The sequence below is a fragment of the Hemibagrus wyckioides genome, linkage group LG14 (assembly GCF_019097595.1).
Source record: "Hemibagrus wyckioides isolate EC202008001 linkage group LG14, SWU_Hwy_1.0, whole genome shotgun sequence".
Lineage (NCBI taxonomy): Eukaryota > Metazoa > Chordata > Actinopteri > Siluriformes > Bagridae > Hemibagrus > Hemibagrus wyckioides.
In genome coordinates this window covers 23,500,400-23,512,899 of record NC_080723.1, presented here as the reverse complement: position 1 = coordinate 23,512,899, position 12,500 = coordinate 23,500,400, and the positions used below count along the sequence as shown (strand labels likewise).

The 12,500-nt window shown below is 42.1% G+C and overlaps 1 protein-coding gene across 2 annotated transcripts in view; it reads left to right on the top strand.

Annotated features, from left to right (window-relative positions):
* The window catches only part of khdrbs3 (KH domain containing, RNA binding, signal transduction associated 3), a 123,135-nt gene that overhangs the window by 77,484 nt on the left and 33,151 nt on the right, over window positions 1-12,500 (top strand). For both annotated transcript variants that reach the window (XM_058408774.1, XM_058408772.1), the window contains exon 6: window positions 3,215-3,392. In XM_058408774.1, coding sequence (XP_058264757.1) covers window positions 3,215-3,392 — 178 coding nt within the window. The remainder of the gene's footprint in view (window positions 1-3,214; window positions 3,393-12,500) is intronic.

Genomic DNA, 12,500 nt, shown 5'->3' with positions numbered 1-12,500 from the left:
TAATTCAAAATGCTGACAGTTACAGAGGCCACACCTTTTTTATTGAGACTGATGGGTACAGAGGCCACGCCTCCTTCACTGAGACTGACAGGTACAGAGGCCACGCCTCCTTCACTGAGACTGACAGGTACAGAGGCCACACCTCCTTCACTGTGAGTGACAGGTACAGAGGCCATGCCTCCTTAACTGTGAGTGACACGTACAGAGACCACACCTCCTTCACTGTGAGTGACAGGTACAGAGACCACACCTCCTTCACTGTGAGTCCACTATAGATATACATATAATACACCAAAGTAATACAAAGAAAATAAACAAATTTCTCTCCTTCATTATAGTTTATAATTAAAAGTATTTAGCAAGTTTAAATTCAGTCTAATTAGAAAAGATATATTTAGTATCAAGTCTCTGCACTGCACTTATGTGAGTTTCACACATATCCCTTTCTTTATTTATTTATTTATTTATTTATTTATTTATTTATTTATTTATTTATTTATTTATTTATTTATATCACCCCACCCCCAAGATGATAATGAGCACTAACCACTTATTAAACCTATTCAAATCAACACAAATCACATGTTTGCTCTTCACTGAGGCAGGACTGATCTAAATAGAAATAGTAATAGAAGGTGTTTTTGGAAGGTAGAGGATTTTTGTAATAAACACACAGATGAGTATTAGAATCAGACTGGTGTGATGAGTCGAGAGCTGCTCTTCCTGATTGAGGATTAGAATCAGGATTACAATCAGAATCAGGGTTAGAATCAGGATTAGAATCAGAATCAGGATTAGAATCAGGATTAAAATCATAATTAGAATCAGGATTAGAATCAGGATTAGAATCGGAATTAGAATCAGACTGGTGTGATGAGTCGAGAGCTGCTCTTCCTGAGTGAGGATTAGATCAGATCGGTGTCAGATGAGCAGTTAGCATGAACTGCGGCTAATTTTAGTGCTCAGTTTGGAGCAGCACTCTGGGTGTGTGTATTTGCACACATCACAGCATGAGGCGATTAATAAACACTCATGTGGCTCAGCTGAAGGTGCAATTTCACACTGAGGTGTACACACACACACACACACACACACACACACACAGATCGATGTGGTCTGTATATTAAAGGGGATATGTGTGAGGGGCTCGTTTGGGATTTTTCACTCACTCAGTGGTCAGAAACTCGACCTGCAGCTTTGATCGATTATAAATAAGACAGTGTGTGTCATCTGATTGTGTTCCTGCTGCTGGAGAAGTGGAGTTAAAAGTCCCGTGTCACAGCTGGATCTGATCACCGAGCAACACACACCTGGAGAAAACATCTCTGACTGACAACTGATTTTTTTTAATTTATTTATTTATTTAAAAATGTTAAATACACTCCTAAAAAAAGACTGGACTTATTCTAAGTCCTGATCACATGGCATCACAGACGGTATTGTGTGTGTGTGTGTGTGTGTTTATACGGTATTGTGTGTGTGTGTGTGTGTTTATACGGTATTTGTGTGTGTGTGTGTGTGTGTATGTATGTATGTATGTTGATGTGTGTGTGTGTGTGTGTTTATACTGTGCATGTGTGTGTGTGTGTGTGTGTATGTATGTTGATGTGTGTGTGTGTGTGTGTATGTATGTTGATGTGTGTGTGTGTGTGTGTATGTATGTTGATGTGTGTGTGTGTGTGTGTATGTTGATATATGCTGATGTATGGGTGTGTGTGTTTATGTATGTATGTTGATGTGTGTGTGTGTGTGTATGTTGATGTGTGTGTGTGTGTGTGTGTGTTTATACTGTGCATGTGTGTGTGTGTGTGTATGTATGTTGATGTGTGTGTGTGTGTGTGTGTGTATGTTGATATATGCTGATGTATGGGTGTGTGTGTTTATGTATGTATGTTGATGTGTGTGTGTGTGTTTATACTGTGCATGTGTGTGTGTGTGTGTATGTTGATGTATGGGTGTGTGTGTTTATGTATGTATGTTGATGTGTGTGTGTGTGTGTGTTTATACTGTGCATGTGTGTGTGTGTGTGTATGTATGTTGATGTGTGTGTGTGTGTGTGTGTGTGTATGTATGTTGAGGTGTGTGTGTGTGTTTATACTGTGCATGTGTGTGTGTGTGTGTGTATGTTGATGTGTGTGTGTGTGTGTGTGTTTATACTGTGCATGTGTGTGTGTGTGTATGTATGTTGATGTGTGTGTGTGTGTATGTTGATATATGCTGATGTATGGGTGTGTGTGTTTATGTATGTATGTTGATGTGTGTGTGTGTTTATACTGTGCATGTGTGTGTGTGTGTGTGTATGTTGATGTATGGGTGTGTGTGTTTATGTATGTATGTTGATGTGTGTGTGTGTATGTTGATGTATGGGTGTGTGTGTTTATGTATGTATGTTGATGTGTGTGTGTGTGTGTGTTTATACTGTGCATGTGTGTGTGTGTGTGTATGTATGTTGATGTGTGTGTGTGTGTGTGTGTTTATACTGTGCATGTGTGTGTGTGTGTGTGTGTGTGTATGTATGTTGATGTGTGTGTGTGTGTGTGTGTGTGTATGTTGATGTGTGTGTGTGTGTGTATGTATGTATGTATGTTGATGTGTGTGTGTGTGTGTGTGTATGTTGATGTATGGGTGTGTGTGTTTATGAATGTATGTATTAATTTTATAATTAATTTATTAAATAATTGTTCACATTCTGTGATAAAATGTCTATATGATTGTTGAGGAACATTTCCACTCATGCACTTCACTCTGATTGTGAGTCTCTCCTTGATGTTACAGTAGACACTCCTCCTCCTCCTCCTCTTCCTCACCTCCTACAGACCCAGCCTCTGCCTCTGCTTCAGGACAGTTTCATAATTAAATTTGAGGTTTTTTTTCCTCATCATAGATTTTTTTTTGGCTTGCTAGCAATTCTTCATGTTTATAAATAATTAATAGTATGAATTTCTCAGTCTGTGTGTGTGTGTGTGTTCTGTTTTCACTCATGAACATTTAGCAGTTCACTATCTCAGTGACAGCTATTTTTTACTCTCTGCTCTCCACTGAAATGATTTTCACACTTATTACTTTTTATGATTCAGATATATAATTGGCTGAAGAAAAAATAAATAAAATGTATATAAGCACGTATATAAAAACAAAAATCCGAGCATTGCTTATTTACAGTGTTTCTTGGAGACTGAGATTCTTCATCCAGATGGTATGTGGTGTTTTGCAGGAGTAGAGGAGGTGTTCCTCCTCCCCAGGCTGTGGTTCCTCGAGGAGCAGCGCCCAGAGGAGCTCCACCGAGCCGCCTTCCGTCCAACAGGGGGAGAGCACAAAGAGGACGTGGAGCTCCGCCCCCTGTGGGATACAGGCCGCCACCCCCCGTAGTGCAAGACTCGTACGGAGAATACGTGAGTAAACTTTTTACGCCGCATTTGCTGTGCTAATCTGTTCTGTCTGAATTGTACACACCTGAGAAGGTTGAGAAAGTGCTTCTTGAGGTAATGAGGCAGGGGTAAAACGGCGTGATTTAAACATAGCTGTTGGAACAAATCCAGATGTGTGACTGATGTGTAAAGAGGATCTTCTTAAAGGAACATTTTCATACTTTTATTGAATAAAAACCCCGAACGAATGATAGACATTGTGCGCTCGGGAGTTTGGCCTTGGTTTTAGGAAGCGCTGACTCAGCAGTCTGATGAAGGACGTTCATGGAGGGTTTCAATCATCCGGCTTGTGAAATGTGTAGTGTGGTCAAGTCAAGGCTACTGGAGCTGCGTTATAAATCATCAGGAGTTTTCTCAGATGGATACTAACCTCCCATCTCCAGCACTGAAGGTTAAAGGTCTGGGGTTTCTTGTTGAGATGAGTTTCCTTGGCATACTCATTCATCTAAATTGTGTGTGAGTGAAAGTTTCTTGAACACTCTGTAGCCCTAAAACAGACAAATAAATAAATCTTATAGAGTACTTAGAGGAGAAATCGTTCATGGCTACCATTTAAGGAGTAGTTGATTACTGAACAGGATGAGTGACAGTCCAGTCATCACCAGTTCTTGGACATGTTGGTGCTGTGGGGTAGAAGGTGATGTTGCTGCTCCACAGCTTCACAGTTCCTGGTTCAAAACTGTTCTCAAGTTCTCAAGCACATTGTTCTTCAGTTTTTCCAGATATTTTCCCACCCAGTGTTCCTGGGATTCTTCGGATCCTCCATAACCCTGACTAGGATGAAGTGCTTACTGTAGATGAAAGAATGAATTCCTATCAACTAGCTAATTCACATCACAGCTAGCCACCTGGGCAGCACTGGGGCATCCATAGATGAGCTATAACCGGGGAAATGCTACCTGACCAGTGAGAGGCTTTAACAGGAAGTAAACTAAAAACCGTCCTGAAGTGTGTTTGAGGGGTTAATGGTTCTAGACATCAACCACCCCCAAAGGTTTAAGGTCTGATCACTTGGCTATACTTCTTAAGAACTTCCGAAGAGGGAAGTCTCAAGGGGGCCAAGCACTTAAAAGTGGAGTGAAGAACTAGCGAGATATTCTGATCCCTGTTCAGGATGAAGGAACCTGAAATAAACTAGAGACGGTCAGGATAAAGGAACCTGAAATAAACTAGAGACGGTCAGGATAAAGGAACCTGAAATAAACTAGAGATGGTCAGGATAAAGGAACTTGAAATGAAGTGGAATTCTTGCTAGTTAGCATGAAAATTATTAAGCTTGCCAAAATTAGCTGTTTTAAAAGGACATACACATGAAAACTCTAGGAAGGAAACCATGGCAACCAGGAGGAAGTTGAAGTCAGTGATTTGACTAGCGATTCAGGTAACCCAGGGTGGAGGAGGTGTTCTTACAATCAACCGATTCCCTGATATATAACCACATCTGATGGCATAATTCAAGGGTCAATACACCAAGGTGCCGAGGTCACGGTGCACGAAGCCTCCACCACCTGCTCCCTCGTCTCCTCGAACGTTCCCAAACACTTGCTGTAACCTGAAGCTCACAAACACACTCCAGAACATCTGCTAGGTGATAAATACAGCAGCATCAATGCAAATCAGGGCTCGGCTAACCTCGTCTCTACAGACGAGCGTGTAAACATGCCAGCAAACACACACGAGAGCTCCTGTTTACTTCCCCGGAGCTGTTTTTTGCTTTGTTATCCAGAGAATCGTAGTGGAATGCTTTCATTTCAAAGCCAACTTTCGTTCCTGGCTGTGTACACAGATTAAATCCCTGTGGTGCGTGTCTGCTTGTGGGGTTTACACTTTTAATTCATGAGTAGAGGGATGTGAGGGGTTAATTTTTCATCTGATGATTACGGGATACCCGATAAATCCGGATCATGTGACTGAATCACTTCAAAGCCGTGTCTGAGTCCTGCCGTGATTAAACGAATCACTAGAGTTGGAGAGGAATAGAGCTGCTGTCAGGGAAGTCTCTTACTCTGACTGTTCATTCAGTTCTACTCCATTTATGTCCTGTGGATCTCTGGAGTCTATCTCAGGAATGCTGGACACTCAGCAAGGGCTAATCTACAGTTGGCTATCCATCTACACTTCACAGAAAAAAATCACACACGTGTCACACGTGATTATGTGAGTAATATGAGGTATAAGAAAAAATGAATCGTGTGTGAAGAATCGCACATGAAAATAAATGAATTGTGTAAAGAATCACTTATGAAAATAATGAATTATCTAAAGAATCATATAGGAAAATAAATGAATCATATAAAGAATCACATGAAAATAAATGATTAATGTAAAGAATAATATGTGAAAATCACACGTGAAAAAAAAAAGAATCACATGTGAAAAAAAGAATTGTTTAAAGAATCATACATAAAAATAACTGAATCAATGACACAGCATCATATGTGAAACTGAATGAACTGTCTAAAGAATCTCATGTGACAATGAGTGAATCATATGTGAAGCATCATATGTGGAAATACATGAATCTTCTTTAAAGAATCACATGAGAAAATTTATAAATCGTGTAAAGAATCACATATGAAAATAAATGAATCATTTGAAGAATCATATAGGTAAATAAATGATTCAATTAAAGAATTATATGTCAAAATAAATGAAACGTGTAAAGAATCACATGTGAAAAAAAATGTGTAAAGTATTACACATAAGTGAATCATCTATACAGCATCTTATGTGAAACTGAATGAATCATGTAAAGAATCACATGTGAAAATGAGTGAATCATATCTAAAACGTGTAAAGAATCACGTGTGAAAATAAATCATATGAATGTAATAATAAAAATAATTAAATGTAAAAGTAAATCATTAATGTGAAAATGATGTTTGAAAAAGAAATGAACCATGTACAAAGAATCACGAGTGAATAAATGAATCTTGTATAAAAAAAATCCCATTTGAAAATAAATGAATTGTATAAAGAATCATATAAATGAATCAAGTTTAAAACACTGTACCAACAAATCATTCATGCAGAAAAGAATCACGTGTAATTAATGAATCGTGGGATAAATGATTTGTGTGAAAGTAATGAATCATGTTCAGAAAAAGTGGGTGGATCTGAGGCTCTGGAGCTTCAGGTATCGTCCGTCTCGGATTTTAAGTGTGTAACTTAAAGACGGAGTATTTATTAAGCATGACTGAATCTGTGCTGATTCAGGACTTCAGGTACTGACATTATCTACAGTTTAAAGGCAAGTTTTTAAGTGGAGCGTGGTGTGGTGTGTTCAGTTACACTTGTTTATTTTAAGAACAAATCTTATTCTGAATCTCAGAGTCTTCAGCTCTTCACAATGGCAGAAGGAATAAAATCCTTCTCTCCCTCTCTCTGCTCCCTGACCTCTTCCTCCTCCTCCTCCTCCCCCTCCTCCCCCTCCTCCCCCTCCTCCCCCTCCTCCCCCTCTTCCTCGTCCCAGACATCCTCTTCCCGGACTCCTGTTACTCATTCATTAAACCTGCAGCAACCGGAGCCGTGCCGTCTTCCTAATCTCTTATCCGGGCCAAAATAAATTCCTCCGGAATGTGATTAAAAGGGTGGATATGACGGCCGTCCTGCCCGAGAGAGCAGATTTCATAAAGAAAGACCCAAAGAGTGAGCTCAGGGCTGATACCTGAGAGGCTCAGCGGAGGCCTCCTCTGTCCCCAGGACAACCAGGAACACTTGTCACTTTAATTAGAGCTCAGAATGTGCCATTGTGCAGATCAGGATGGTTACAGGATATGACGAGGGAAGCGAAAAGATGATTTTAACAGCGTTTGGATAAATACATCTGTCGAGATGTCGCATATTTAATTTGTGAATAATTTGTCACACTTGTGTTAGTAGCAATTGCCACATGCTTTCTCACAGAGTCAGGGAAAGTTGGCAAACAGGAAGTTGCATGCAAGTGACTACGAGGTGTACTAAATAATCTTTATCCTGGGTTTTTTTTATCACCTTTTCCATTTCCTCTGACAGAAAGCAAGAGTGCTACATCACACCATGAGCACAGGCTAGGCCATTACCCATGTGAGCCAGGGAAAGGGGGCAGGGCTTCCAGAAAATAAAGAAGTACAAAATACCCGTGCTCTGATGTTCAAGATGCCTCTTGATACTGGTCCAGTTCTGACCTTTCCACTTACTGATGTCCTTTGATGTCTGTCTTTAAGCTGGGAACGCTTTACATTTCTGCTCAGCTTCTGACCCTTTTTGTCTCCCATATGCTGCTTCCACATTCTGACCTTTTCCATTTTCCACTTTCCTTATTTGGTCGTTCCTGTTTGTTGTAAATGTTTTAATATAGTTGTTAAATTCCTACACACACTGTAGCTTATCTCTTGTAGCAACTGCTAGTGGCTAGTATTGTCTCTTGTGGGCGTGGTCTATCCAGCCTTTTCTCTTTTTTTTCATTAAAAATGGTAGTACTCAAGCTGTTCATCCTGCACACACACACTCACACACACACACACACACACACTCACACACACACACACACACACATTTTGTTTAAAAATGTAGTATGTAGTGAAGTCTGAGTTAGGTATTAGATGCTAGGCTTCATGCTAGCTGTGTTAAAGCAAGCTAACTGTATTAGCGACTTCCTCTCAGCGGAGGCCCCAGTGATCTGGGCTACTTCCTGCTGAGCTTTCCTTCTCTTCACACCTTTAATGAGAGGGCAGGAATGACAGGATGAAATAAAGCTGCAGTTAGTTTTTATTTAAAGATGGTGTCTCTAATCTGCACAGAATTGAGAAGGTTGCAATCTCGACTCCGCACACAGAAAGCACGCCATCACCTGTCTCTTTTTCACCCACTAATGTCTGCGACCCCTCGGATGACTGATAACCCCTCAGATCCGGAAGGTTCTCCATAAGCGGAGCTCTGTTCTAGCACTGTGCGAGTTCTCCGAGCCTGATGATCAGCGTCTCTTTTATTCTCCTGAAGACAAAGAAGAATTTGTGCGGAATTAATCTACAGGATAAAGCCATGGTAATGACCGCCCTCGGAAAGAAGGGATTTGAAATTGGTATGTGTGTGTGGCCTGTTGGGATCGCTGTATTCACACACACACACACACACACACACACACACCTGGCTCCTGTGTGCTTTGTAAGTCAGTAAGGGATCATATCGCAGCTCAGATCAGGCAGTCCGAGAGAAAGCAGTCTGCTGTGTGTGTGTGTGTGTGTGTGTGTGTGTGTGTCAGTGTGTCGAAGGCCTCTGAGGGCAGCTCTTATCTTCTCACGACTCGTCTCCTCACCACACTCACGCATACAAATGAAACACTCACTTAGAGCAGATGCTCCATTTCTCTCTCTCTCTCTCTCTCTCTCTCTCTTTTGGTCTCTCTTTCTCTCTCTCTCTCTCTCTCTCTCTCTCTTTTGGTCCCTCTTTCTCTCTCTCTCTCACTCTCTCTCTCTCTTTTGGTCTCTTTCTCTATCTCTCTCTATCTATACAGTCACCTGATGATTCTATAATAATGCTAGTTGACTACTATTATTAGCTCCACTCACACATTTCAGTGGTACACGTGGTACCCTGATCCCTCACACACACACACACACACACACACACACACACGGCACACAACAATTGCTTCCCTCTTGGCTGAAGTCACACAACTCATCCTTATTGAGTTACGGGCCGTTTACACGCTCCCTCAGACGTCCTGCTAGATCTAATCAAATCCTAATAAACACCACGTGTAAACGACACGCCACACACTGAGAGCAATCACATCCCACTGTGTGTGTGACGGAACATCACACTGTGCGCTTCACACACACACGCTTCTTCACCTCAACGTGAATAGTTCTAACGACAGGCTGGAGATATATGACTGAGTGAAGACAGCGATATAATCAACAATAAACACTGATGAAATCCTCCACTGTACTGAGCCACTCCGATGATGATGGAATATCACATTGGGATTTTTTACTAGATGAAGCGAACGCTACATTTACACACACTCCCGTGAGAGCAAGATTCAGATCATACACTATAAAGTATAAAAGTTTAAAGGTATTGTTTAAACACAGAGGCCACGCCTCCTTCACTGTCACTACAGCACACATGTCACACCCTTTTCGCTAAAATTACAGCACACAGGCCACACCCCCTCCACTGAGACTAAACACAGGCCATGCCTCCTCCACTGAGACTAAACACTCAGGCCACACCCCCTTTACTGAGACTAAAAACAAAGGCCACACCTCCTTCACTGAAACTACTGCACACAGGTTACAACTCCTTTATTGTATGTGAAACACACAGGCCACGCCTCCTTCACTATCACTACAGCACACAGGCCACGCCTCCTTCACTATCACTGCAGCACACAGGCCATGCCTCCTTCACTATCACTACAGCACACAGGCCACACCTCCTTCACTATCACTACAGCACACAGGCCACGCCTCCTTCTCAATCACTACAGCACACAGGCTGCGCCTCCCATACTGTGTGACAGCACACAGGCCAAAAGTTTTGGGACACTCCTCCAGATCATTCAGTTCAGGTGTTGTTTTTCAGGGGTTGGGCTCGGCCCCTTAGTTCCAGTGAAAGGAACTCTTAATGCCAAACAGTTTGGGGATGACCCCTTCCTGTTCCAACATGACTGCACACCAGTGCACAAAGCAAGGTTCATAAAGACATGGATGAGTGAGTTTGGTGTGGAGGAACTTGACTGGCCTGCACAGAGTCCTGACCTCAACCCTATAGAACACCTTTGGGATGAATTAGAGCGGAGACTGTGAGACAGACCTTCTTGTCCAACATCAGTGCCTGACCTCACAAATGCGCTTCAAAAATTCCCATAAACACACTCCTAAACCTTGTGGAAAGCCTTCCCAGAAGAGTTGTTATAGCTGTAAAGGGGTGGGAGAACTCCATATTACATTCATGTGCATGTAAAGGCAGACGTCCCAAAACTTTTGGCAATATAGTGTACGAACAGATGAAGCTAAAAATAAACGTATAATATTTATAATAAAATGTTCATGCAGGATTCTATGAAAGTTGACTTTGCGTTTATAATTAAAGGATTATTTACACTCGAGAGTTTATTTGTTACTCTGCGTTCACGCCAGAAAGCAACAAAGCGACAGGTGACTTTAGTTTCTTCACCTGTGGTGTGAGTTTCATCAGCTCCTCATTCACAACTTCACTTTCTTTCTGTGCTTAAAGAAAAAATAAATACATTTAAAAAAAATCACCTGAAAATGACCTGGAGTTAAAAGTCAGCTTTCTGCTTTACACTGTAATGAGTTAAGTGTGTGTGTGTGTGTGTGGACATATCTCTATCTGGACATCACCTCCTGTTCTCCTCTCCAGCAATCAGAGAAAGTCTCACATGGTTATTTTTATCCCAAGGTCTCTCCACTGTGTGTGGTATCCGTCTGCACTGAAACTGCCTGAATAAATAAATCAGGAGAGGAAAAAATCTCTTTCAGACCATGAAAAGAAAGAAAAATAAAACCTGTGTTTCCTCTCTCTCCCTCTCTCTCTCTCTCTCTCTCTCTCTCTCTCTCTCTCATACACACACACACACACACACACACGCTCATAAAGCACTACAGCCTGCATATGAATAGCAATGAAAGCATGGTTATATTCTGTAAAGAAGAAGACAATAGGAGGAAAGACAGGAAGATGAAGAGAAGCACAGCTGTGTTCCTCGAAAGAAGAAAAATATTACAGAGACTGTTAAAAAGTAGAGGAAGGTTTTTTTATTTGTTTAGATGGAAAATCTTTTTTTGACATAAGCACAGAGAAGAGAAACAGAGGCTTCATATACTGAGACTAAACACACAGGCCCCGCCTTCTATAATGAGACTAAACACACAGGCCACGCCTCCTATACTGAGACTGAACACACAGGCCATGCCTCCTATACTGAGACTAAACACACAGGCCACACCTCCTCCACTGAGACTGAACACACAGGCCACACCTCCTCCACTGAGACTGAACACACAGGCCACACCCCATTTACTGAGACTAAACACACAGGCCACACCTCCTCTACTGAGACTGAATACACAGGCCACGCCTCCTCCACTAACACTGAACACACAGGCCACACCCCATTTACTGAGACTAAATACACAGGCCACACCTCCTCCACTGAGACAAAACACACAGGTGACGCCTTCTCCACTGAGACTAAACACACAGGCCACGCCTTCCCCACTGAGACTAAACACACAGGCCACACCCCCTTTACTAAGACTAAAAACATAGGCCATGCCTTCTTCACTGAGACTAAACACACAAGCCATGACTTCTCCACTGAGACTAAACACACAGGCCACACCCCCTTTACTGAGACTAAAAACACAGGCCACAACCCTCTTCACTGAAACTACAGCACACAGGCCTTACACTCTTTATTGTGACAGCACACCTCCTTTACTGTTACTACAGCACACAGGCCACGCCTCCTTCACTATCACCACAGTGAACAGGCCACACCCTCTTCACTATCACTATAGCACACAGGCCACACCATTTTCACTGTCCCTAAAGCACACAGGCCACACCTCCTTACTCAACAGCGAACAGGCTAGGCCTCACATACTGAAGTGACAGTGCCCAGGCCACGCCTCCTTCAGTGGGATGTCTTTAGTGTCTGTAAAATTGTGCATTGTCTCAGCTGTCTCTGTAACCGACTCCATTTTCACAGCCAATTAAAGAGCGAGTGTTTCTGCTGCGTCTTAAAGCTGAAGAATGTTTTCAGCCTCATTATGTTTGGTGAATGTTCTGCCAAACCCCAAATCCCAGAACAGGAAGTTCAAATCAAACTGAGACAATTTCATTAAGGAACATATGGTCACATGTCCAACTTAATTACCTGGATGTAATGAGCACTCTCGCCAACTCCGCCTGTCCTGCTCACTTAGCTTCTTCAGCTAATACTTTCACCAGCAGTGAGGTCTCCATCCTCCTCCTCTTCCTCCTCCTCCTTCTCCTCCTCATCCTGCTCCTCTTCCTCCTTCTCTTCCTCCTCCTACTCCTCCTCTTCTTCCTCCTCCT